General features: G+C 51.5%; 10 protein-coding genes across 10 annotated transcripts; 5 read left to right on the top strand and 5 right to left on the bottom strand.

The window, feature by feature from the left end:
• Positions 1–1,176: 1,176 nt before the first annotated feature.
• TrAtP1_012705 (uncharacterized protein) lies at positions 1,177–3,489 on the bottom strand. Its single transcript, XM_014088456.2, has 4 exons — positions 2,931–3,489; positions 2,853–2,869; positions 1,786–2,790; positions 1,177–1,718 (listed from the first exon to the last, which is right to left on the bottom strand). Exons 1-4 carry the CDS (start codon positions 2,961–2,963, stop codon positions 1,532–1,534), a joined length of 1,242 nt encoding a protein of 413 aa, XP_013943931.1. The 5' UTR covers positions 2,964–3,489; the 3' UTR covers positions 1,177–1,531.
• A 1,071-nt stretch (positions 3,490–4,560) lies between these two features.
• On the top strand, positions 4,561–6,940 carry TrAtP1_013375 (uncharacterized protein). Its single transcript, XM_014088455.2, has 5 exons — positions 4,561–5,227; positions 5,299–5,313; positions 5,373–5,774; positions 5,848–6,301; positions 6,375–6,940. Exons 1-5 carry the CDS (start codon positions 4,949–4,951, stop codon positions 6,677–6,679), a joined length of 1,455 nt encoding a protein of 484 aa, XP_013943930.1. The 5' UTR covers positions 4,561–4,948; the 3' UTR covers positions 6,680–6,940.
• A 114-nt stretch (positions 6,941–7,054) lies between these two features.
• On the top strand, positions 7,055–8,432 carry TrAtP1_012704 (uncharacterized protein). Its single transcript, XM_066115646.1, has 2 exons — positions 7,055–8,265; positions 8,317–8,432. The coding sequence occupies exon 1, from the start codon at positions 7,119–7,121 to the stop codon at positions 8,124–8,126; it is 1,008 nt and encodes a 335-aa protein (XP_065971745.1). The 5' UTR covers positions 7,055–7,118; the 3' UTR covers positions 8,127–8,265; positions 8,317–8,432.
• Positions 8,433–8,525: 93 nt separating this feature from the next.
• TrAtP1_012703 (uncharacterized protein) lies at positions 8,526–9,148 on the bottom strand (the record flags this gene model as incomplete). The annotated part of the gene is made up of 2 exons (XM_014088329.1): positions 8,526–8,987; positions 9,101–9,148. The coding sequence occupies 2 exons, from the start codon at positions 9,146–9,148 to the stop codon at positions 8,526–8,528; spliced, it is 510 nt and encodes a 169-aa protein (XP_013943804.1).
• A 3,261-nt stretch (positions 9,149–12,409) lies between these two features.
• On the bottom strand, positions 12,410–15,812 carry TrAtP1_012702 (uncharacterized protein). The gene is made up of 3 exons (XM_014088275.2): positions 15,507–15,812; positions 13,061–15,419; positions 12,410–12,839 (listed from the first exon to the last, which is right to left on the bottom strand). Exons 1-3 carry the CDS (start codon positions 15,527–15,529, stop codon positions 12,720–12,722), a joined length of 2,502 nt encoding a protein of 833 aa, XP_013943750.1. The 5' UTR covers positions 15,530–15,812; the 3' UTR covers positions 12,410–12,719.
• Positions 15,813–15,972: 160 nt separating this feature from the next.
• Positions 15,973–17,118, top strand: TrAtP1_012701 (uncharacterized protein; the record flags this gene model as incomplete). The annotated part of the gene is made up of 1 exon (XM_014088453.2): positions 15,973–17,118. One exon carries the CDS (start codon positions 15,973–15,975, stop codon positions 17,116–17,118), a length of 1,146 nt encoding a protein of 381 aa, XP_013943928.1.
• Positions 17,119–17,446: 328 nt separating this feature from the next.
• On the bottom strand, positions 17,447–18,702 carry TrAtP1_012700 (uncharacterized protein; the record flags this gene model as incomplete). Its single annotated transcript, XM_014088452.2, has 2 exons — positions 17,447–18,320; positions 18,380–18,702. 2 exons carry the CDS (start codon positions 18,700–18,702, stop codon positions 17,447–17,449), a joined length of 1,197 nt encoding a protein of 398 aa, XP_013943927.2.
• A 238-nt stretch (positions 18,703–18,940) lies between these two features.
• Positions 18,941–19,099, top strand: TrAtP1_012699 (uncharacterized protein; the record flags this gene model as incomplete). Its single annotated transcript, XM_066115645.1, has 1 exon — positions 18,941–19,099. One exon carries the CDS (start codon positions 18,941–18,943, stop codon positions 19,097–19,099), a length of 159 nt encoding a protein of 52 aa, XP_065971744.1.
• A 2,747-nt stretch (positions 19,100–21,846) lies between these two features.
• Positions 21,847–24,310, bottom strand: TrAtP1_012698 (uncharacterized protein). The gene has a single exon (XM_014088283.2). The coding sequence runs from the start codon at positions 23,836–23,838 to the stop codon at positions 22,642–22,644; it is 1,197 nt and encodes a 398-aa protein (XP_013943758.2). The 5' UTR covers positions 23,839–24,310; the 3' UTR covers positions 21,847–22,641.
• On the top strand, positions 24,122–24,654 carry TrAtP1_012697 (uncharacterized protein; the record flags this gene model as incomplete). The annotated part of the gene is made up of 3 exons (XM_066115644.1): positions 24,122–24,180; positions 24,276–24,456; positions 24,517–24,654. The coding sequence occupies 3 exons, from the start codon at positions 24,122–24,124 to the stop codon at positions 24,652–24,654; spliced, it is 378 nt and encodes a 125-aa protein (XP_065971743.1).
• Between the last annotated feature and the right edge of the window lie 260 nt (positions 24,655–24,914).

The following is a 24,914-nucleotide window of genomic DNA, read 5'->3' as shown; positions in this document are numbered from 1 at the left end:
TTACTTGCGTTTCGCAAAAAGCTACTTGTACATCCCTCGCAAGCGGCTGGATCTCGGCCGATCGTCATATTCAAGGGGCAGCCGGTGCTTACTGTGTTTCTCAGAACAAAAGCTTCGACCGTCTAGTCAGTCTAGTTTTTTTTTTTTCATTCCGGCCCGCAATCACGCTGGAATGCTGTCCATACTATCAGGGAGAAAATTGACTGGCCATGTCGCTCGGCAGAGGTACAACATTGAACCTTTGTTTTAGGAAGCTCATTGTATACATGCGACTCACGGCTGCAGATATCAATACGCAAGTACATACATACATGCCTAAACACACGCAGCAGTGGCCTCATCTGACCGCTGCGTCCTGCGTCCATGGTTGCGCAGTATGCCTTAGTACTAATGTGCGTATGCCCAATTCTTGCTCTACTGAAGATGTTGTGATTTTCTGCCTATTAGAGCATGCATTCCTTGACCAAAAGCCATCAATAAAGCGGGAGGCGCAGTATTGGATGCCCTACTGCACCCTTGGCCTTGGTCTGACAAATCCGATATCCCCAAGCAGTGGCACCACGTACATACATGGGGACTGCATTCTCCATCTCCGTCTCCATCTAACGTGGCGTCGTTTTACTTGTAGCGGCCTGCACCTGCAATGCTAAACCATCCATTCATTTATTTTGGGACATGCCAGTAATGATGCTCAATCATCGTCAATATCGGCATCGGCCTTTAAAATGGCGCCCTTGGAAAGAACGGGGCTTCCGATCGCGTTTGCAAGTTTTTGAAAAAAGAAAATCGCTTTGTTTCGCAAGGGATCCTTCCTCGTCAAAGCTTGTTTCACCTTGATTCCCATCGGGTTACAGAAATCGGAGATCCCCTCTCTTCTCACAACGTTACCTGTGGCGCATCTAAAAGTTGATTAAAAATAGTAGGTATTAAAGCACTACTTCGGATACCTAGCACTGTTCCTTTTTTTGTGCTACGTCAGTTCCCGCTGAGCCAATCTGGACTGCTGGGTATGCTGCATCGACCCGTTGTTGGGCATTAATCCGATTCTGGCGCCATGATGCTTCAGTTGTAGCTTTAATGGGTGGCGTGATGCGTGCATTTGCTAGTTGGCCATCACTGCATCTGATATGCGTGCATGCCTAGATACCATAGCCAAAATGCACACAAGAGTAGATGCATCAGAGATGGTAGATGCAATAGAAGTAGTAGTCAAATGATTCAATTACAAGTACCAATGCTTTTGTCCCTGCCAAGCTATGCCAGACATCTATCGTGCTCTATAAAATGATGTGCTGCGCATGATAAGCCATCAAAGCAACCAACAATGTCAACCGTTCGACATGATAACTCTATAACTATTCGCAAATCCGTCTACATATGTAGCAAATCTTCCCGTAGTAAATGCATTTTTATAATAAGAAAGAAATAATAAGAAAGAAATAACTGAACCATTTCCTTTCTGCTGGATCTCTTTTGATATCCAGTACATATACATGTCTGTATGTAAAAACGCAGATATCCAGCGAAACCTCTAGTGACCCAGTTGCGCAAGAAGTGGAATCCCCATGCCCACAACCGTGGCAATCGTATCTCGCATCTGGGGGCCCTTTGACTTTCGCTGATGTGCAGAGTTTGCATCCGAGTAGCCGTTCGCGCCGGAGCCGTGCTCGTGGCTGTGACTACTGCCGTCCTCCTGCATAGCTTGCATTGCAACGTATCTGTATATAACGTTAGTCAGTTCACTGGGATTATTCAACCCAAGAGACCATGACGATGTCAACTTACAAGAACGTTCCTCCTGAGAATAGCAACAGCATGCCTGTCCACCATTGGCCCGAGTTTCCCTGCAAGTGATCACCACCAAGCAGCGTGATCATGATCCATGTTGAAACAGCACCAACGGGTGCGGCCAAGCTGAATATCACCAAGTGACCCCGAGCTGCCCGTTTTGACAGTCCTTGCTTCAGCAACACTGAAGTCAAACCAAAGGCGGCGGGGGCCTTGTGGATCATGATGGCAATAAAGATGACGAAGCCCAGTCGCATATTGGATGATGTTGCTGATGCTCCCATGGCGATACCGTCGGCTGCGGCGTGGATCACCAATCCGGTAGTTGTTGCCAAGCTCCGCGCTTTTCGAGGGCTTGGCGCCAACGAGTTCAGGAAACCGTCCGCCTCCTCATCAATGGATGCCGTATCGCCCCCTCCAAGGTCATCCAGGCTCATATGGTGGGTCTCTGGTCCAGACCGTAGGCTCTCTGTGGCGTGTCTGGGAAGTCGGTCGATGAGGAACATGAGTATGAAGCCAGCAATCATGGAGAATCCAATTTCAAGCGTTGGAACCTCATGGCTGTGCGCGTGCTCCGTTTCGTCTTCTTTGTGTTCGTCTTCTTCCTGCTCTGGGGCGGGCTGGGGTGGTTCCTGCGGCTGCTCTTCTTCTTCATTTTGTCTTTTGATAGCTTGATAGCTCTGTGAAACTTGGACTCGTGGTGAAATGCTAGCCAAGTCGCTGCTTGGTATCACATCTCGAGCGGCGGCAGTCCGCACAACGGGGAATGTTTCGATGATATCTCGGGGTTCGATTCCGAGGGCCCATGGCGATCTTCGCACTAGACTTCGCACTTTGTGAAGATGAGAGGCTTCTCCAGGCGTAACCGCGGTTTCAATGCCCTCGGGTATAATAACGATAAGAGATGTCCCAACCAACACGCCAACTCCAATGCTTGATATTAAACGAAGCTGTGATTGTGAAAGTGTCATCGACAATGGCAGGGCTCCGGCTAGAAACGAACTGTGCTCCTGTTAGCTAAATGATTACTTGATATGCTCGTTTCGGTGTAGGTGTTTGCGTACGCCACTGCCATGACAATCTGAAACGCCCAAAGTCAGCACAACGAAACCTCAAAGTCTGTACAGCGCATGCAGACTTACACATAGGCCCACGAGTAAGAGTAGGCCGCCCATGATGGATCTCTAGTCGATGCAGGCGCAAACTCAACTTGTTTCGTGCAAATAGGGGAACTCTGTTGCTGCCGGGGTCATCTGCGCGGCATGGCCTCCCGCACCAGCGCTCGCCTCTCTCTGCACGGAAACTGGGCTGAGGTCCAGGCAGCGGAGCGCAAGGCGTTGGAGGCTCTGGGCGCTGGAAAAGGGCAGGGCGTTGCTGGATCGGGCGAATCGCGAGGATGTGGAAAAAGAGGCGACGTAGCAAAACGACTTTGAAGCTTTTTGGCGTTGCGATTCTGCGCACAGGGCGATTGATTGGTTGAGATCCGCCAATTCGTGTCCTAAAACCGCCCTGGGCGGACAAAGCCACAAATAGGGGCCCCACATGCCTCGTGCTGCTAAAGATTATTGTACGGGGCTCAAACTTTTAATTTCCACGACTTGGCGATGGAGCTGGCGATATGGCGTAAAATTATAAGAGCCGTTCCCCAATGTCGTTCAATTTAAGAGACAATTAATAGTAGCCACGAAGTAAATTAGTAACACATGTCATTCAATTTTAGCACAAGTTGAACGGATGCACCTTGATGGCGTTGCATAAGTGCCTTATGTACCATTCTTGAAGATTACTAGCTCCAGTCTCTAAACGGTATGAGTCACGCGAAGGCGGGAGCAACATCTCTGATGGGAATCGATCTGATGCTTGTTCTCCAACAGTGAGAACGTAGATCAAGATTAATATTGAGTAATAGAATCCTAAAAATCCTTCTTACAAACACACCGCTGGCTTCTTGGGCCGAAGATACAATTTCCTAGAGTACCAGTGCCCTTGAACTTGGGGAGATGCACAAGATAGCCACGGAGAATCTCTGCAGCAGTTAATCAACAAATCGCTGCCCATCAATGATTCAAAGTATCCAAATTAATAATTGAAATGCCATGTGCAGTATAGAATTGGAATTGCAAATACACAAGCCTAATGTTTTGGCCTTTCTTCATGGCACCTATCTCGAGACACCTCGAACGCTTAGACGCTACAAAGTACATGTACATATAGACAGAATTTGATAGACACTATTCTCTCTCAGATTACAAACCCAAACAATCATCAATCATCCTTCTAGCACAACTTCTTTTCGGTATATCCGTCTACAGCCCTCCTCTCATTGCTTTCCAGACTGCCGGAGGCGGGGCTCCGCAACGGAATATGGATCTCCGTTGGAGATGCACCCCACAAAACCCAGAATCAAGAATGACTCTTGGAAGCTTAAAACGAGCACAGCCTCGTGCTCTGGGCTGATGCTCGCACTGCCCGACACTCCCCGAAGGTCGGCTAGGTTCATCAATATCTTATGCAGTGACGGCGTCGGCAGATACAGACAGGGCCTCGGCTCACATGATGTTTATTGTATGTTTAGATGCAACTTGATCACTTTACAAGAAAGTAACCGGCTGGAAATGTATCTTGTTAACTGTCCATTGACAAGCCTATTCTATGAAAGCCAATCTTCATGCTCAGTTTTTTGCCATTGATCTCCATCTGCTAGCCCCCCTTGACTAGTCCGTAGCTTAAAACCACGATTACGTGCTGGGTTTCTTATTAAGGCCTGCCCTTGTGACCGCGTCTGGCGAATCTGATCTTGACAAGTTTTGCTCTGTTACGTGAAAAAATACGAAGCACAGTCAATTCCATTGCATTGGAAGGCGCCGCTAACGAACTGGAGTCATCTCTGCTTGGTAATTAGTAGCCGGTGAGCAGAATGGGGTAATCCCGGGAGGGCGCTAAACATCTAAATACCCGATTCACCGTTACTTGCTGGAGCAACACATATACCCATCACATTGAAACTGGAGCCAGGAGAAGATACCTGGCATTGCCATCGCAGAGTATTAATATCAGCCTTGGCCCTGGAGGAGCCATTGCTGGATCGTTGAGTCTCTGAGATAACGTTTCGCAACAAAAACAGCCAAGTCCAGCCTGCTGCAGTCGCTCGTCCTTTGCAATGGCTACATCTACAGCCACAGAGACTCTTCAAACCACCGAAGACATTCCACTCGAAGTCTTCCCTCCCCAGGCGGTCTTCAAAGGCAGCCGTGTCTCCGAGAAGCCGTTTGAAAATGCCCCGATTCTTGAGCCTGCACTCACACGCGAGGCTTCGACGCCTCCGGAAGATGCCTTTGAGGCAAAGGTGAAGTGGAACTCGCCGCCCATCAACAAGTATCGTGTCTTTGCAACCTTTTGGTCCTTTTTTGTTTTGGGAATGAATGATGGCTCGTATGGTGTAAGTGGATGAGACTCTTGATTTTGTTATAATGTTTCTCATATATACATACTCATTGCCGATCTCTCTAGGCTCTTGTTCCTCAGGTATAACGCTCGACGCTACACTCTCAAATTAAAATGAACATGCTAATAAACCACTTTAGTTGGAAACTCATTACAACCTCACCTACACCGTTGTGTCGCTCATCTTCCTGTCGCCATTCGTCGGATACACCATGGCGGCCTTTGTCAACAGTCCCCTGCATGTCCGTCTCGGCCAACGAGGTGTAGGCATGATTGCCCCGGTATTCCGCCTGGTTCCCTATCTTGTTATCTCGTTCCACCCGCCGTTCCCTGTCCTCATTGTCATGTATATCCTCGTGGGTTTCGGCAATGGCCTTGTGGATGCTGCCTGGAGTGCCTGGATTGGCAACATGGCCAATTCGCATGAAGTATCAGGCATCTTGCAGGCCTGTTATGCTTTGGGAGCGACGATAGCTCCCCTGATTGCTACCAGTATCAGCTCGCAGGGACACGGTGGTTGGTGGACATTCTATTACATCATGGTACGAGAGTCTATATTGACTTGTTGAGCCGTTGATTGAGCTCTAGTCCATGGCTGACAGCGTTGATGCATAGGTCAGCGCCTCGTTATTCGAATTCGGCGCATCCACCTCGACGTTCTGGACCCAGACAGGCGCTGTATACCTGAGCGAGAATCCCCACCAAAAGGCTGGCGAAGATACCACATCAGGACGAACGAGGGAAGCGCTCAAGAGCAAGCTCACTTGGTTCTTCTCTCTGTTCATCTTCTTGTATGTCGGTACCGAGGTGTCCATTGGTGGCTGGATTGTCGTCTTCATGACAAAGGTCCGTGGCGCCTCTACACTTGCCGGTAGTGCCACGGCAACTGGATTCTGGGGCGGCATGACTGTAGGACGACTTGTCTTGGGATTCGTCACCTCTCGGCTGGGTGGCTTCCGGGCTATGCTCTTGTATCTCGGGCTGTCTATTGTCTTTGAGCTGATTTTCTGGCTCGTCCCCAACATGGTGGTCACCGCCGTGGCATCTGCATTGCTGGGCATGATTCTGGGTATGTAGACTTTTCTTGTCGACCTTTTCCTACTATAATGCCCATATATGTACCTGTACTGATCCTGTTATAGGACCCATCTATCCTACGGCAGTGGTACTTATGACTACAGTTTTGCCACGCTCTCTGCATATCAGTGCCATTGGATTCGCGACGGCCGTTGGAGGCTCTGGCTCAGCTGCTCTGCCGTTTGCCGTCGGTGCCATTGCGCAGGCAAAGGGTGTCAAGACACTACAGCCCATTGTCCTCGCATGCTGTGTTGTGATGCTGACGGTGTGGCTTTTCCTGCAGCAGCATCGACCAAAGGACAAGGAGGAGGGCTTTAGCATGGCCATCTTCAAGCGTATGCGTGAGAGGGTTCAGAAGATGATTCACTAAATTGGACTGGTAATGCGATAAAAGGATATGGTAAGATGCTATCAATATAACTGGTAGTGTCTAGGCGAAATCGGATGACAACGTGGTTTGGTTTCATGCCACCGCTGAAGAAGCTTGACTTGGAGGATCTCGCATAAGACGCTTGAACACAGAATGTCACTCTGCAAATTGGGTTAAAATTTTTCTTTCAATTTACATATTATCACAGAATGAACTTAAAACAACCTATTAGAAAAATAATAAATCTAGATTTATTGGCCATCTTCTTTGTTTAAAACTTTTTTTTACCATTTTGGGCGACCTATTAGGAAGCGAAGATGTAGGCTACGGGAGATTATTTATAGTGCCCCCACACACACCTGCCGGTTTGTTTCCGCAGCTTTCAGCCTCTTCCATCAACAACCACGCTCTGCCTGGCCCTGAATATGGCGCCCCAACCATGAGCCATGAGCCACCGTCGCCAAAGAGGCGGCACATCCTTTCATCCATCAACCCAGACAAGTCGCCAGAGACACACCAACAAGAGGACGCGCCGATAAGCGCTCCCGCGAATGACGTCAAACCAGCCGCAGGCAATGATGACGAAGACGCAAACATGGACACGGCGCAGCCAAAGCGGTCGCGGCTGAAGCTCAAGGGCGAGAAGCGCCGTCACCGCTCTCGAAGCCCAGAAGATGAATCTGGTCACCATCGTCATCGTCATCGCAGCCATCGCGATCGCCATACCCGACGACGACGACACCGCTCGCCCACGCCGCCGAATCCCCATGAGCCTCCGCCGCTTGACACAGAGGCCGCATTCCGCGAGTCGCTGTTTGACGCCATGGCGGATGACGAAGGCGCTGCATACTGGGAAGGCGTCTATGGCCAGCCCATTCACGTCTATTCGGATGAAAAGGTCGGGTCGGCGGGAGAGCTTGAGAAAATGACGGATGAAGAATACGCGGCGTATGTTCGGCAGAAGATGTGGGAGAAGACCAATGCCGGGCTGCTAGAGGAAAAGGCGCGGCGTGAGGAAGAGCGCAAGAGGAAGAAGGAAGAAGACAGGCAGAGTCGTAAGCTGCGGGAAGACATGGATCGAAGCCTGCGCCGGTCTGAAGAGCGGCGTCGAAGACGGCGTTGGGCTGATGGATGGGATGCGTATGCGCAGGCTTGGTCGAATTGGGATGGCACTCTGGACAAGATGGCTTGGCCAGTCTTGAGTGGACAGCGAAAAGATGTCAATGAAGAGGCAATTCGGGATTTCTTCGTTTACGGTTTAAGCTTGGAGGATATTGGGGAGAAGGAGTTTGCTACGAAGCTCAAAGAGGAGCGAGTGCGTTGGCATCCAGATAAGATACAGCAGAGGCTGGGTGGGCAGAGCGATGGCGACGTTATCAAAGATGTGACGGCGATTTTCCAAATCGTGGATAGGCTATGGGGACAAACGACGAAGAAGACTCGATGATTTTCGTGGTTCATTGATTCTGATTTTACGATGGAAATACTGAGACGCATTCCCACCTTTACTTCTTTAAACAAGAGCATATTACACAAGAGTATATTACAAGACATGGCACCCAATGAGCAAGTTTATGGATCTCGAGGTAAATCAAGACTTGATGTTGGATTAAATTCACAGACTAATGTAGTCTTAGACTCGTTATTTCATAATGAAAAGGCGCCCTGAACCAAGGCATGCCACAATGCGCTCTCGTGAATTGGCGGGTATTTTGTCTTCCTCCTTTCCTTTGTCGTATTCCCTACACCCACGCATATATAAACGCGTGTATTCATTCATGTTCCCCTGGGCCACAAAACTAGGCTCCATCAAACACACCACAGCAATCAAGTATTCACTTGCCTCTTACATGTTGGCAAGGATGGCAGCTCCTCCCATCAGCGCACCCATGGCAACGTAGGCGGTCTGAACAGGCGCAGCAGCACCCTTGGACTTGTCGGAGGCGGCGGCGGCGGCCTCGCTGGTTGCGCTGGCGAGGGATGCACTGAGCTTGGAGATTTCGCTGCTGTAGGAGGCCTTGGCGTCGCCGGTGGCGGTGGCCTCGACGCTGCTGAGGGAGCTGAAGATGGAGCCGGCCTCGGAGGTGAGGCTGGCAATGACCTTTGACGCGTCGGTGTGGAAGACGGAGTCAATGGCGCTGTTGATTTGGCTGCCCTGGGAGAGGCCCTTGTCCCAGGCGGAGTGGATGCCGGCGGCAAAGGTTGAGACCTTGTTCTCGGCGCCGTCGATGAAGGAGGAGATGTCGCCGAAGAGGCCTGGCTCTGGGGCAGGAGCTGGAGAGGGAGCGGGTGAGGGAGCTGGGTTGGCCTGTTTTGGATGTTAGTTTTGTACACGATGATGACATTGGGGTGGTGTTGATGGTGTATATAGTTCAAAGAGGGCTATGATGGAGCGAGTGATGGAAGGCTGTTGATACGTACCTGAACAAGGGCAGCAGCGGCAAAGATAGCAATGCTGGAGAACTTCATGATGAATGTGTGTGTTTGTGGAAGGGATTAGGTAGATGGAGAAGAGGTTCGAGGTTTGAGAGTTGTCTGCGTTTCTTGTGGCAGATGGATTAAAACCGAGGTGGGTATAAGAGATCTGGCTAGGTAGTAACAAGATAGCAGATGTGGAGAGAGAAGTGTGAAATAAAGGATGAATACGAAATGAACGGGGAGAGAGAGAGACGAATTTATACTAGACGAGTGAAGAAGGCCAAGGGGTGTGTGCTTCAGGCTCTTGTGTCACATTTCAATCTTGTTTTAGTCGTCGGGGGGGATGCCTTGAACACCAACCAAGGAAAGCAGAAGAAAAAAAAATGTCTCAGCCACCTACCAACGTGCTGTGCTGAGTATGTACTACCTTCTGTGTGTCACGTCCGCGGTGAGGCAGCCCGTCTTCACGTCCATCTTTTTTTGCCTGGGCTGATTTTCCGCCATTGCTAACAAGACAAGATTCAGGGCAGGGGTGGCTTGGACCCCCCTCGTTGGTGGGGAGAGGAGCGCCTTTGGAGGATGGACGAGAGACATGAAGATGAGACAGATTAGTATGTCGCTAGTGCGAGAGGTTGTTGTTAGTTGGTGGATCATTGGAGCAAATGCAAGTCAATTTGGGGCGGGTCTGGCTTGTTTGCTTGTGCTTTGCCCTGTACGTAATTATTGAATACCTATGCGGAATCGATTTGGCGAGCCAGATTGAAGTATTACTATTAGTAGCAGTGTTCGTGTTGCTGCTGCGTGGCGGCAAAAAAAAAGGGAATCCTCCCCGTGATGACGTCTGGTTTTTGTGATTGGCGAGGCGGCGATCCTTTTCTGCTTCATGTGGCGGCAGATTGAGCTGTCCAAGGGAAATGGCACTAGCGTCGGGCCAAGCAGGTCAAATTCGTGCTTGGAGACTGCAGTCTTTTTTGTGCTTGACCACTGTTTGGAAATACGTCCATGTAGTAACTATTACTATCGTGCAACCAAAATAAAAGGTCCGACGTAAGAGAGAGGCTCGTATGAATGAATCGCCGAATAGGAAATCCAGCCATAAGGGGACCACAGGCACGTGAGGCTAACCAGACGCCCTGCCATCTAAGCTGGTACATGGCCCCAAAGTACCGATTCTGACAGGGGGTGGTCAAAAGCCAAGTTTAGGAGCCAAGCCTCCCCCAAACCAGAGGGAGCATGTACTGCCCAGCCACCGCCACCCGCGGTAAGAAATGGAGGGGAAAATAGCAGTCTGGATTTTTATGTCTTGGTCGTTATTTTCAGCCAAGGATAAAAATGAAAGAAGTCAGGAAAGGCGGGTTAGGCTATCTAACTAGGAGGATCGAAGCCGGGCTGGTGGAGCAGTAGCGTGGAGGATCTAGAGCCTAATTCTAGGTGTATAGCATACTATGTACTACACGCATTTAGCTACATGACAGATGTTGAAAACGGATGGCATGTTTGAAAGTAAGTAATGGGTGCCATCGAACGGGCTGGGCTGATTGGATCGAGGAGGATTCGCGACGTCTGCGTTGTGCAAGTAAATCGAGCTTCAGGGCAGATTTCGAGAGATCCGGGGCTGGTCCTACTAGAATCAGCGTTTTGGGAAAGATAACCGCTAGATGCTCATAGATTTGATGAAAAGGGGTAGGTTATAGTATTCGTAATGATTTTTTACTACCGGGGAGATTACTTGTACGACGGGCTTCAAACCAACTCTCGTATTATTCTCTTCTTCTTGTTGCTCGTTGCATGTCTGCGTGTAACAGTGTGTTGGTAGGCGGACGGCTTCTCGCTGCAGCCGTTCCCATTTGACCACCTTCATGCTCCTTTTCTTCTCATGAGAAATAAAATAGAATGAGCTATCTTGTTTCAATTGTTTATTAGTGACATGGGCAAAGTCAAAGGATCCGTGTGAGATGCCTCTTGAACCTGATTACATATAGCACTGCTATTAATTAGGCTGGATATGGAAGACTGCAAAATATCCGATACTTATTATTCTACCAAGAAAGGAATAGCATGGAAATATGATGAGACACAACCCGTCATGGAAGAGAATGCCTATGTATCTTGTCCATGTCATGAAAGCAAGGCAGATTATCATGGTGACGATATGCCCAACGCACCAGCCTTGGAGAATTAAAGGGGCCAGCATGTACTTGTACAACAAAGCATAACACCTGTCTCATATTCCGTAATTGCGCCCATTTACACTCCTACATGGCTTCATATCCGCAGGGCAATTACCACCGGTGGCGGTATCACGCCGTCCCCATCCAAAACCAAGACATCCGTCTCTCAGCCAAGGACTCAAATAATGGCGCAAGAAGTTGTGCTACACCAACCTCCCCCTTTTTTTTTCCTTTGCAGTGCCACCAGTAACATTTCATGCCGTATGTACATGTAACCGTGCTCACCTCACCGCTCGTGCACCCGCTTGGCGTCATAAAAAAACACGAAAAGATGCATCTTGTTTCGAACCAACCGCGCTATGATGCCCAAGGCCGCTGCATCGGACAACTTTGCCGAGACATTGGGCGCTGTTCCTCTTTTTTTCCTAGCCGGTTGTCGCCGATACTATCGCTCATGTTGTCATTTCCGTAGTGGTGCCCGTTCGGGTTTCGCCTTGCCGCTTTTTTTTCGGCTCCCTGCTTTAAGCACTTGTGACGCTTGGGTGAAGCGTCCAACACAGAACACGTCAGACATGTATGTCGCTGCTCCTATGCAGGAGTTATTGGAGGTGGCATTGCTCGCGGTTTTGATCAACGTAGAGGGCAAAAAAGATGCAAAGAATAAACAAGAGGTTAAGAATAGTGGACGTTGGAATAAAAGCGTCAAACAGGCAATTTGGGACTTCCCAAACGGGACCATAATCTCCGCTGTAGCCAATCTCAATATCAAGCGCACCTGCTCCAGTAATTAGGCAGAATGGAATCAGTCCCTCTGCGTTAGCATCATCAGCCCTAGCTGTGCCGATCAAACGGTTCTCGTCAATCTCAATAGTATCCCACTTGTCAACCCTGTAATGACATACTCATCACAAGTAACCATTCTTGGGGATAAAAAAATACATTGCACTCGTCATCATACAACTATCCTTCTCAGCCTGCGCGTCCCAAAAGGGAACTGCATCACGTCGGAAATACTCCTTGGATCTACAAAAGCCCCCAGATGTCATCGGCTATCGTCCCCTGTCGTACGTAATACCCGGTACCTACGCCAAAGGTATCTCGCATCTAAAAACTTCCGGCCCTTGCTAGGTCGCTCCACAGCGGCTGGGTGCGGTGCTAGCATCCCCATCGTGGGCATTTTGGCAAGTCTCCGGCATGCCTCAGCCACACGTCGTCACTTACACGATGACTTTGTATTGGGCTTCATCACGGAACGCGTGTACATTTTGCCTCGCTCGGGCATCTGACTCGTAATGAGAGGACAAAGAAATCAAGGCTATTCATATGCTACACAATTGAACAATAAAAAAAGAAGAAATACCATGATTGGCTGCACATGGCCTCTTCACAGCCCGCATCCAAACTCAATTCCAGCGCCCGCTTCCCCACTTCAAATCCAAGTACACGCAAGCTCAAACTTCTCTATAAGGTGAAATGCCCTTCTTCAGCTCTGCCACTATCTCAGCAGCTTCGTCAGCTCCGCGAGCCTCAAAGTCGTAGCGTTTGCTCTCGGTGGCTTTGTAAACGACAAGCTATTTTTGGCAGTCCCCACGGTTAGCCTCGTTCTACCATCATTCAGGTCCAGAATAAAAAAAAAAGGGAAAACGTGACAACGAGGCTGAGCTCGCCACTCGCAACACACGACTCCACTATGCGGGGAGGATGTCGTGGCAGAGCTTCCAGTTGAAGCTCGGGAAAGTAAAAAGACACAAAGAAAGAAATGAATAAAGCTGAAAAGGCTTAGAGAACTCACCTTGACGTTGGTGGGGTGCTTTCGAGGCACCTTGCACCCGATCACGTTGCTGAAGTGCACCGTCGTTGTCTTGCCTCCACCCTCCTGCATGGCCTTGCCTCCGGAAGCCGGCACAATGTGGATGTACTCGCCGTCAATCACCAAGACTCGCTCGCTCATGCCCACAATCCGCATTGGCTGCTTGCGCCACACCGTGTACCGCTTGTAGTTTGCGCTGGGGAGCTCGTCGGGCTGGATGACCTCGCGTGCCAGCGGGTGCGAGCCGGGTGTATAGGCCTTCTTGTGGCCCTTTCGTGGCGGCTGAGGCCCTTCCAGCATGGCGACCATCTTCGGTGACGAGGTTCCGAGAGAGCCCGTCGTGGCCAATGGGCCGTCTGTTGCAAACCGACGTCGGTATAGTTCCAGATCCGTGACGTTTCCTATCGATGATACTGGCCGGTCCAACATGACCAGGGCTCCAGATCCAGGCAGCTTCAGTACGTGGTTCGCCTTGTCAAGATTTCTCTTGCGGCATACTTGATCCAGTACTTCTGCCAGGTACGTGTCAGTGGTGATGTCAAGCGTCACCATTTGACCGGCTGCCGTATCAGACGACATGATGAAGATCCGTAGCAGCTTCTGCTGGCCTCGCATCGCGTTGGAAACCGTTGTCCGCGTCTGGGGAGCATCTGCCAGGAGTACGTTTGGCCGGTACGCTGTATTCAAAATGGGATTTGGTCGCGGATGATCCGACTGCGGGGGTGAAAAGATGCCCAAGTTATTGCCACTTGCATTGGCATTTTCGATTCTAGGTGTTTCAGCCTTGGGCGATACTAACTCCTCCGGGATGCTATCCTGAGACGGCTGGGCTTCTTCCTCCTCGTCTTCCTGCGGAGTTAATTTCTGATTTGCCTCATACTCTGATTCCGTAGCGGCAACAATGGCAAATTCGTCGTATACTTTGGAGTTGGACCGCCCTCGCCCACCGCCTCGCATATGCGCATTATTGACGGTAGTGGCCGATGTGAGAGGTTTTGTCCGGTCAAACGGTGGGAAATCGTCGTCCACCTCGCCTCCTTCTTCCACCATCCTGAGCGTGTACCAGTTGATATTGCGCTTCTTGGGAGCTATCGGTGGCTGCCTCTTTTCCTCATTGTATCTATACAGCCCCAGGCCTATCAGATCAGCTATTGTGACGGCCCTCTCTGCTCCCTGGCCACTCTGTACTCTGGGTCGAATAACTACTTCCAAGTACTTGCTAGGAGTATCGGAAAATGCCGCGTAGATGCGAATAGAAATAGCTCCCTGCGTCCCCTCTCCATTAAAATGCGCAAACTTTTGAAAGGGCACGCTAGATTTGTACCGCTTAGCCTTTATGGCCGCGGAGAGTAGACTTTGAGGTTGAACCATGCTGAGAGGGCGGATAGTGCTCATGGGGCGCGGAGGCGGTAGCGCATCGAAAACGGACGGCGTCGGATGCACATGGGATATTCGGATAGTAGATTGTCGTCGGGTGAATTCTCTGGGAGGCGTGCCTACTACTTGTCGAGTAGGGGACGCATTCATCGGGGCTTTCATTGGGTTGTTCTCGACAACGTCGAGGATCGAGGCCTCGTCAATGCTTGCAACATACTCTCCCGATATATCCGATGCCTCGTCGGAATCGTCTTCGTCTTCGTCGTGTAGAGGATCCGCAATCTGCACGCCTGGAGAGGGCTCCTCATTGATCTTGTCTTGCATTCTCATTGCCCTCGTCGCCGCGCGCGCAGCCTCCCTATGTCTGTACGCAACGGGCGCGTCGAACTCATTCTCGGAGGATACCTCGCTGCTAGTCACGGTGTCTCGTCTCGGCCGTCCCGGCAAAATATTGAGCGAGGACTGGGAGCCTCGCCTGGGGGCCCGAGGAGAAGTATTCATTGGCGGGATGTGGGAGGCTTGGCCGGGTGAGGATCCGGCGCGGTGTCTCACGGGCATCTTGGCAAATTTGATCTGCTGCGCCGCCCGATGTTCGGACTCATCATCGCTCTCGTCGCTAAAGTCACTGCTGTCTTCCTCTTCCATCTGCTCTCGGCGCCTGCGCCTCTTGGTTGCTGCTCCTGGGCCCATGGTGTCGGCCCCCCCGCCAGTGAGCAGACCGCCGTCTTCGTAGCCATCTTCCAGCGTAAGGCCTGCCTGCCGCGGCGCCTGGAAATACTCTGAAGCAATTGCCGTAGGAATCGGCGGAGAATGTGTCCGCTTGATGTGTGACGAGTTCGGCCGCCAGCCAGCTGACTTGAAGGGCGCGGTGTTGATGCTGCTGTCGTTGACGGTGATGAGTCGCTCGCCCACGCCGTCGGCGATTTCGTTGAGATAGCCAGTGCGAAGCTGGTACGTGACGAGCCTGAAGAGCCAAACACATTAGTTGAGCGAGTGGCCTATGCGCCATGGGGTCGACAATCGACGTCGTCACCCAGGGTTGCAAACTCACTCTTCCAGCTGGATGAGAGACATGTTGAAGGTGGCTTGTTGGAGGAAGCGGGTGGGTTGTAGGGGTTACTTTGAGCTGATGGGCGTATTCATGGGGTTGATACTGGCATTCGCTGGCATGCCATTGATCGCTCACATGTTTTCCCGTCGTAAAGCTAAGGCTCCATGGAGGCGCAAAGTCAAGGCCAAAGTCGATGATGCTGTTGCAAGCAGCTGGCCGTGGGGTAGCATTAAAAGGGTCTCGACAAGCAGATAAGATACGGATGAGCTGGACCCCTGCTCTAGCGCATCGACCGCTAACGCTTGCGCTATTGTATCCACTGCGCCATTCAAACTCACGTCAGTGCTGCTACGTCTGATTGTCACTTTTTTTGGCTTCTACATCCAATTGTCACATCAGAGCTTGGCTCGTCGCCTTACCATACAACTCACCAACCCGTCATCGCATTCAAACTCGTTTCTACACAATGGGTCTCGTCGATTACTCCGAGTCCGACTCCTCGGATGTCGAAGTCGACGCGCCGCAGCCTGTTGCAAAGGCCGCTGCGCCAAAGAAACCCGCATTCCAAAAAGTTGTCGACCGGTCGAATCCAGGCAAAATCGTCCTCAACCTCGCTCAAGTTTCCTCCTCTGGCGACGCAAGCGCAGCGAATAGCACTGAACCTCCAGCAAAACGTGCGCGCACTGGCGGAGGCGGCCTCTTTGCTGGATTCAGCTCGTTTCTCCCTCCGCCCAAAAACACAGGGAAGCCGATACTAGGCAAGACTTTGAGTCGACCGGGCATCAACCTCAAAACAAGCGCGGAAAAAGGATTCAGTCGCGACGAAGAAGTTTCAAGTAGCTTTAATAGCAATACTGATGGCGCATCGAGTCTGAGCTTGCCACCTCCTAAACGACCAGCCGAACCATCAATACCAGATACAATGAAGCCTGCGGAAGATGTCAAACTCGTGGGGAAGCCGTTACTGTTCAAGCCTCTATCAGTCGCTCGGAATACAAAGAAGAAGCCGAGGAGTACGGCAGCCCAGGCTTCAACAGCATCGGCACCGAAACCAGCAGCTTCGACACAAGAAACAGCAGCAAAGGCCGAACCAGCACCAGCTCCGGCGCCAGCGAAAAAGACGTCTCTCTTCTCCATGCACGTCGAGGAAGAATCAACTCCAACGGCGCCGGCAGGAGGAGCCTACGAGCCGCTCTTTGAAACGGGAGAAGCTATAAACCCATACGGACCTGGTGCCTATTCTCAGCAAATGAACAATAGCCAGGCAGCTGCCGGTTCAAGAGACACAAGAACGGAGTCATTAGACAATGTTGCGGATGATTTGAATCTTTCTGCAGCAGCGAGACGGGAACTATTTGGCAGAGGAGGAGGAGACGGACAGATGGCGAAGAAGGTTATCAACTTCAACATGGACCGAGAATATCAACACAACGAAGAGCTCAGAGCCGCTGGCGAGCAGCAGACACACAACCCCGTTCGCGCCATACACAGCGGCAAGCACAGCCTGCAACAGCTGGTGCGGAATGTTGCCAGTCAGCGTGACGCCCTGGAAGAGAGCTTTGCAAAGGGCAAAAGCAACCGACGAGAAGCTTCAAGTCGTTACGGTTGGTGATGAGACAAGGTAAAAGACATGTGTATCAAGACTGCATTTCATAAAAATTTTGTATATTTTTTTTTTTTTTTGATGCGTATGTGCGAAAAACTTTCTAATATACCCTCCCGTTTTGCCACCCAAAAACGCCGATTCACCTCGCTTCCCTGGATGAAAATGAAATGTAGAAACTTATAGAATGTAACAAGAAGAAATTGTCTGAAAAGAAAGTAATGAAATGAAAAGGGAGAAGAAGATGTGAGAAAAAAGGAAGAAGAGAAGAGGAGGGAAGAAGAAAAAAATCATATGCCACATTCACTCAATACAATCAAGGTCTTCATACAAGGCATCAAAACGTCTCTACCGCTGCTGTTTTCCCTATTTGCAGCCCATTGCCGCCCATGAGGAAGCCCCATTCTCCGCGCGTGACGGGAGATATGTCCTCGTATCCGTGGGGAGTCATGGGCCCTACGGCAGGCGAATGCAGGTCCTGGTTTGGGCTGAGCATCTGGTCAATGGTGAGGCGGTTGTTCCACATGGCAGCGGCTGTTTTATCCACGGGTCGAGCGGTATGGGCTTCATCGTCCTCTGAGTCCTCGTCTTCCTGGGGTACTTGGTCTCCGAGGTCCAGATACTTGGATTTGGATGGAAAGTCGGTTTGCAGCTTCAAGATGGGGCCGATTCGCCGGGGAGTTGGTGGGCGGACAAGGTGCACGGCTGTCACGGCGACGCCGATGATGTCGTCGTCTAGGATGGTGCTCGAAGGGCTGAGGCTTCCGTCTTCCCAGTCTTCGAACTTGCTTTTCGGCGGCAGATGGAGCACGAATGGCTTGGTTACTGCTTCGGGCGCCATGCCGGCGATGCCGCCCGTCTGGTCGTATCCGCCGTACGCTCGTCGATACATGCGATCGAGGTCTATGATGGCGGAATTGCTGACGCTGAGCCAGTCGTAGGACCGGACGAGGTCTGATCTGGTGACTCGGCGGCCGTTGTGGGCCAGGACAAAGCGGCGCAGTTCGTCGACGGCATCTTCCAGCATGAGCGCGGAACCCGTCTTGGAGTAGCTGGAGAGCGCGCTCTTGATGCTGTACAGGCGGTCGAGCGTCAGCAGAGTCAGGCCGTCGGACGAGAAGAGAATCTCGCTTTGGACGACGGAGCTGTGGAAGAGCTGGGTTGCAAGCTCGCGGGTGCTGGGGCTTGTAAAGGGCACAAGCCATCCGCTCCTGAATTGCGGTCAATACATGTACGTGAAATCTGCTCCAGCCCTGCCATGTGCGCTTACCCGACGCCAAACTTGATCCCCGCCTTGATGAGAGTGCTCTTGAGGATCTTTTCTGTCCGCGGGGACAAGTCGCCAGAATAGAAGCAGCGGAGCCCCGTGCAATTCGGGGTTGGCGGTCCGTTGCTGTCAGTGGTCGTCAGCGATGAAGCTGTGGACGGCGTCATGGGCGGCGGAGACAGCGGCGTTGTGGGCGACAGCGGCCATCGGAACCGGGGACTGGGCAGCTCGTTGGCTGCAAAGGGATGTGAGATGAGAGGCGCGGCACTCCTCGGGCTTTGCACAGAGCGGCCGGATCCAACAACGTGCTGCGAGGCGGATCGCATGAGATGCTTCAGAGCCACGACGGGGCTGGACAGGCCGAGACGGCTGCCGGTGCTGCCGCCGGAGAGGGGGGGGCGACAGAGGCGTTGCAGGAGTCCGGGGCGTTCTCGGCGTTGAAGAGGCCGTGTTTGTGTTTGTGTTTGTGTTGAGCAGCTGGTAGTCTCTGCGGACGATAATGAGCGTGAGGTGGACGGCCTTTTTGGCCAGCCGGCTCGACGTATACTCGAGGACGGGGACGAGATGAGGAGGGATGTGGTGGGCGTCGAGGACGGACGGGCCCGCCTCGAGAGGAGAGGAGATGCTGTCCTTGAGCGCCATGACAACTCATCAATCAAGGAGAGTGTGTACGAAGAGAAGAGAGTTTGGTCGACAATGCTCGCTGCAAAGGAGAGAGAATAGCGGCCCCAAGATTTGCCTCTGCCCGGCTCAGCCTATTGTTTGTCATTCCTCTCTTCACACAAAAACAAACCCACGAAACACAAAAAGAGCGAGTTTGCTAGTGATGAAATTGCTGCCCGCCGCCGCCCGGGACCCGACGTCGTGGAAAAAGAAAAAAAAAAAGAGGGATGGGGACAAGATGCAAAGAGAGCGGATCCTGCTGGGAAGTTATATCGATCAATGTCCTTTAGATCGCGGCAGGCAAAAACATCCCAGAAGCAGGTACAGACAGGGTACAATGTCACCTGAAGAAAGGCCCCAGAAGCCAAGCCGATGGAGCCTCAAGACGATTTCCCCACGCAACAGAGTTATTTTGAGGTGTTGAAACGGCACGCTAGGCCGGCTCGTGCATAACGGTCGGCGCGTAAAAGGCACTTTGATGCATGTATGTTGCCCCCCATGGCCTTGATCTTATTGATGGGTCTACTACTGTGAGAGTCTTATTGTTTACATGGATCGTCAATGATAGTCTGTCGGCGGCCGGTATCGAGAGTTTGCGCTTCACAAGCGCCATGCAGAGGGAATCATATGCAGAGAGTCGTGGGAGCTGTGGTGACGGCCCCGCTGCGGGAGTGGAGGCTGCCGAATCTCACGGAACGAAACTTTGAAGTGCCTTTGGCTGTGCTTACAGGAGTTACAGTAGAGGGAAGAGACAAGGACCAAGACCGTTTCGGTGTCGGTTCGCAAAGTTGATTGTGCGGCTGAAAGAGGAGCCATGACGAGCATGTGTGACGCTCAACACAAAAAGCAGGCCAAGAGGCCTGATTTGTGCCAACGCAGCAATTCCTCGGGTCGAACCAACATGCAGAAACCACAGAAAATGTGACAGATGACGGTTACCGGTTGGTGTCTGCGCTCTTCTCCAGCAGCCCCTGTCACGCACATCCAGGTGGGGAGAGCGTCGTCTGATTCGCCAGTCGCGTCACAGACCGGGCGCCTAAAGAAGTGTTTAGTGTTTTATTTTTAAACCGCATGTGCTGTGGACGGCGATTGGCCAGGCGAGGGGCTCTCTATTCGTTTTTGTGAAGAGAAACCTTGCAATAAGCGCAAGGGCAAGGTTTCTGCTAGTAAAAGTTTGGCAAGATGCTTTTCTCTCTACTACTGTACCGTGGCAGCTGAATGCTTGTGCGAGGTGTTTTTGATGCAATGTAACTGTAACGCGAGGACGCAGATCTGGCTGCAGATTTCGGGATGTGATTTCCATGGAAGACTTAAAATAGAACGGGGGGTTATGCTGCCCCTTACTTTGGATATCTTCCGAGCGACACGAAGGGGTTTTGCTGTTTTGGGCCCTTTTACTTGAAGAATGAGAAATAGAATGAGTTGGTAATAAAAAGAGGGGGGGCTGGGAGATGAGTTTATTTTTTTTTTGAATGCATTGTTTCTGCATACTTGGGTTAAGATCGTTATCAATTGTACCTCTTGCACCGTCAGCTTTGGTGTTGAGAAGCGGGAGACGCATCTTCCGTCCTAGCAAAAGCTTGAATGATACTTTTCTCATCACTCCAGCAACTGGAAAAATGCTGTATACCAGCCTCCTGAATAATGCATGGATGAAAGCTTAATGCTGGTTTCCTAAGCAATTGTAATTAATCACTGGTCTAACTTTTCATGTTATTTGCGTATTTCCCTGGTATTAGTATTATATGGTATTTGTTTGGTGTTCTTTACATACATGTCTAGGAGTAGCTTGCAGATAGACAGGGAACCTAGAAATGAACATGTGTATGTACAAGGATAAGAAGGATTGCTTTTGCCAAGATTATGGCGCAATCAACATGTCCTTTTTACTCGTACATTTTTGCGTATCCATCGTATCTCGACATTTTGGCGTCTTGCAACCGGTTACAGGTTAGGTGGTGCTACCTGAGCAAGTTTGACAAGGACATGTGCATGACGGTGGACATGATGTCATGTTTTGTGTAATACTGTTTACTAGTAGCCCCATTGGCCAAGGATAATCTTTATTCTCTCTGGTGTTTTCCCCTAGTTATTTGGAGGTTCAATGAAGAGAGAAGCGAACAGCAGTTGACTATTCGTCTCCAAGGTACTCACAAGTGGGTATTGGAAGATTAGGAGTCGCAAAATAAAAAATAAACACTCGTAAACTGGAAACAAGAACGACAATACGAGCTATATGGTGGATACTGACCATGTTGTGGTGCAATTGGAGAGTTTGTGTGCTAATCATCTACAAATCTCCTCGTTTGTCTTGATATTCACTTCGTTGGACCATATTTGACGTTCAGCCCAAGGAACGGATACAATCTAACCTGATCAAATGTTAAATACTTTGCGATTTACTAATGAAAACGCTTTCTTCTTCTTCCAATACGAGCTATTTGGTGGATACCGGCCTTGTTATGGTGCAATTAGAGAGTTGTGTGCCGGCCATCCACAAATTTCCTTGTTCTTCTCGAGAATTGCTTCACTAGGCACTGACAATCCTCTTCTCAATGAGCAAATATAGTTTTAACTGGAACTAACAAAGTATCCATCTACCTAATGTATCGTTCATTTACTTGTAGTAAAGAATAAACAATTATTTCCCAGTTGTGTCAAGTGAGTGATAGTTACCCTCCTCAACCAGCCCCTTAATTGTTCCAGCCGAAAATTTCATTCCAGCTGAAAATTTCAAAAAAAAGCCACTCTAATAGTGGATAGATGGTCTCATCAAGTGTGGAACGTTTAGAGGGAATTTTTTTTTTATGCATCATCTCAATTAAGTAACTAACTCGCTGCCAACAAAATCTAAATTACAAGTATGAAATCCATCGCATCCATCACATTAGAGAGACATCTAGTTGTGGTGTGTTGTGGTGTTTTCTGTATCCTCCCTTTGTTTCCCAAAAACCTCCCAGTGAAAATCTAATGAGTGTGTTTGTGTGTGTGTGTGTCTGTGTGGGCTATCTGAGGGTTTCAAGGGGAGACGGGATATAGTGTCTGCTTAGTACAAGTCCTTGTGCTCAGCCTTGATAAGGTCCGCTCCCTTCTCGCCAACCATGTAGACAGAGTTCTGGATACGGCAGTCGGGAATGACGGGCATGACAGAGGCGTCAATGACTCGCAGGTTCTTGACGCCGTGGACCTTGAGGGCCGGGTCGACGACGCCCTGCTCAATGTTCTTGGACAGACGGGCACTGCCGCAAGGGTGGAAGGCGGTCTGGCAGCGGTCGAGGACGACGCGGCGCATGGCCTCGTTGTCGTCGAGGGGCATGTCCCAGGGGTACTCCTGGACGACGAGGTCCTTGAAGGCCTCGCCCTTGGTCAGCAGGTCGTAGCTGAAGCGGATGCCCTCGCGCATGGCGATGATGTCCAGCTCGCTCTCGAAGAAGTTGAGGTTGATGCCGGGCTGGTCCAGGTAGCTGGGGCCAGTGAGAGTCACTTCGCCGGGCTTGGAGATGGGGCGCACCAGGTCGACGACGACGGTGGTGTGGGCGCCCGTCTTTGGCGTGGGATAGTGCCACTGGAAGGCGCTGCCAAAGATGGACACAAAGTCCAGCTCAAAGTGAGGCTGGCCGTCGGGGCACAGCGGATCCTTGCCGCCGTTGGCCTTGACGGCCGCGCTGTAGACGGGGTCCGTGGCGAGGTACTTGTCGATGCGGGGGGAAGCCAACCATCTCGAGGAAGCCCGAGCCGACGGGGCCCGAGTGGTCCTTTGCGTAGGCGGCGTGGACCTGGGCGTTGAGCTCGTTCTTGCGCAGGATGGTGTTGTCCATGCCGAAGTCGTCCTTGACCTTGAGCACAAAGGGCACGGCCGGGTGGTCAATCAGGTTCTGGCCGACGTGGCGCGAGTCGACGATGCACTCAATGTTGAACTTGGCCAGCTCGCGCGCCGGGCCGATGCCGCTGAGCATGAGCAGCTTGGGCGACTCGTAGACGCCCTGCGACAGGATGACCTCGCGGTCGGCGTAGAAGCTCATCTCCTGGCCGTTGCCCAGCACGACGGTGACGCCGCTGCAGGTGCGCGAGGCGTAGTCGATGAGCAGCTTCTTGGACATGGCCTCGGTCACGACGGTGATGTTGGGCTTGTTCTTGAGGAACAGGAAGCTGCCCTGGCGCCGGCCCTTGTAGATGGTGTCGGCGCAGTGGTACAGGCCAATCATCTCGCCGTCGTAGATGTTCTCCGTCAGGGGCTCGCCCATGGACACCCAGGCCTTTGTCAGGGCGTCGCGGAACGGCGCCATTTCAGGGAGCAGCTCGGCGTGCGAGATGTTGACGGGGCCGCCGCCGCCAATCTTGGCGAGTGACTTGTCGTAGAGGCCCTCGTCGTCGTGGTAGGTGACGGACTTTCGAAGGTACGGCACGAGGGGGTCCCAGGTCCATTCCTCGCCGCCGTACTCGGCCCACATGTCAAAGGTAGGCTTGCAGCCGGGGATCCAGGTGAAGTAGTTGAGCGAGGAGCTGCCGCCGAGGATCTTGCCACGGGTGTTTGGCTTCTCGATGCGCTCGTAGTCGTCCCGCTTGACGATGGTGGTCTTGTAGGCCCAGTCGTGCTTGCTGCCGCGCAGGTTCATGGCGTTGGAAGGGGTCATGACCTCGTTGAGCTGCTCGGGGTTGGCCACGCCGGCCTCGACGATGAGGATGCGGACATTGGGGTTCTCGGCGAGACGGCCGGCGACCGTGTTGCCGGCGGTGCCTCCACCGACGACGATGAAGTCGAAGTGGTCACCGGAGTTGATGGGGACAGTGATGGCCATGATGAATGTTGTTTCAACAAGTCGTGGTTATTGGTTGAGGATGAACTTGTGTAAGTCACTGAGTGTAGCTTGTATCACAATGTATGATGTGAGATTGACAAGTATGATTTGATTGTTGTTGATGTTGGTGTGTATATTGAAAAAGATGAATTGTTGTATTGGTGATGCTTTGTTGTTGAGTGATGATGATGATGATAATTCGATCAAGTCCGTCCATGGCCTCCCTCTTATATCTTTCCCAAAGCACAAATCATCTCGGCTACTCGGTGTCGAGCCAGACAAAATGCCTCCCCTGCATCCCGTAGCCGAGAAAGGCTCGCCAGGTCGTCATCATTCCAAGTTGTACGCGGACTTGTTCACCAGCTCCAAAGCCCGCACCTCCTGCATGCAATTCCAAAGCTTCCGACGCCCGCCCATGGCCCCCAGCAAATGACAAGACACGAGAACCAGAAGCCGAGCTTTGGCAAAGCTTCCAACGAGGCTAGCCCGAACGCCAAAAGCTCCACAGCAAGGCTGAGCGCCCGATTCTCGGCATCAAAAAGCCACAGCCCAAAAGCCGCGGTGGAGCCCAGCCTCAGCCGGTGGGGGGCATTCCGACAGCCATCTTCGCAGGCACGAGTACGTCACTGAAGCTGTATTTGCTGTGATTCCATTGGCGGGTCTGAGACCCCCTGCTAGGCTTCGCGGCGGTTCGGCGTGCGTGTCGGCGGAGCCCTCCCGGAGAGTCTCGATGGGGCCAAATCGCAGGTCGCGGCTGGCTCGGGGTTAAAGGTGGGCTCTGGTTGGCTCGACGGACCGCGCAGTAGACAGTACTAGCCATTGCCGAATTCCGAATCTAGAAGGACCCTTGCCGTTCTCAGCTCGCGAGGCAACGATTGATTGATATCGCGGGATTCCCGGGCGTCGTGATGGGAGCTGGCCATGCCCGCATGTCAGCTGGAGGCATCTTGATAGGATGAGGACGGGTGTGCAGGGATCCTCGAGACTACGGGTATTAGGCCGATTGCTGGGTGGCATTAGCTGCAAGTTGGTGAAACCTTGGTGTTGCTTGCATGTGGCGAAGCGACTATACTTGA

This window comes from Trichoderma atroviride, chromosome 7 (genome assembly GCF_020647795.1).
Source record: "Trichoderma atroviride chromosome 7, complete sequence".
NCBI lineage: Eukaryota > Fungi > Ascomycota > Sordariomycetes > Hypocreales > Hypocreaceae > Trichoderma > Trichoderma atroviride.
This window is presented reverse-complemented; position numbering and strand designations above follow the sequence as displayed.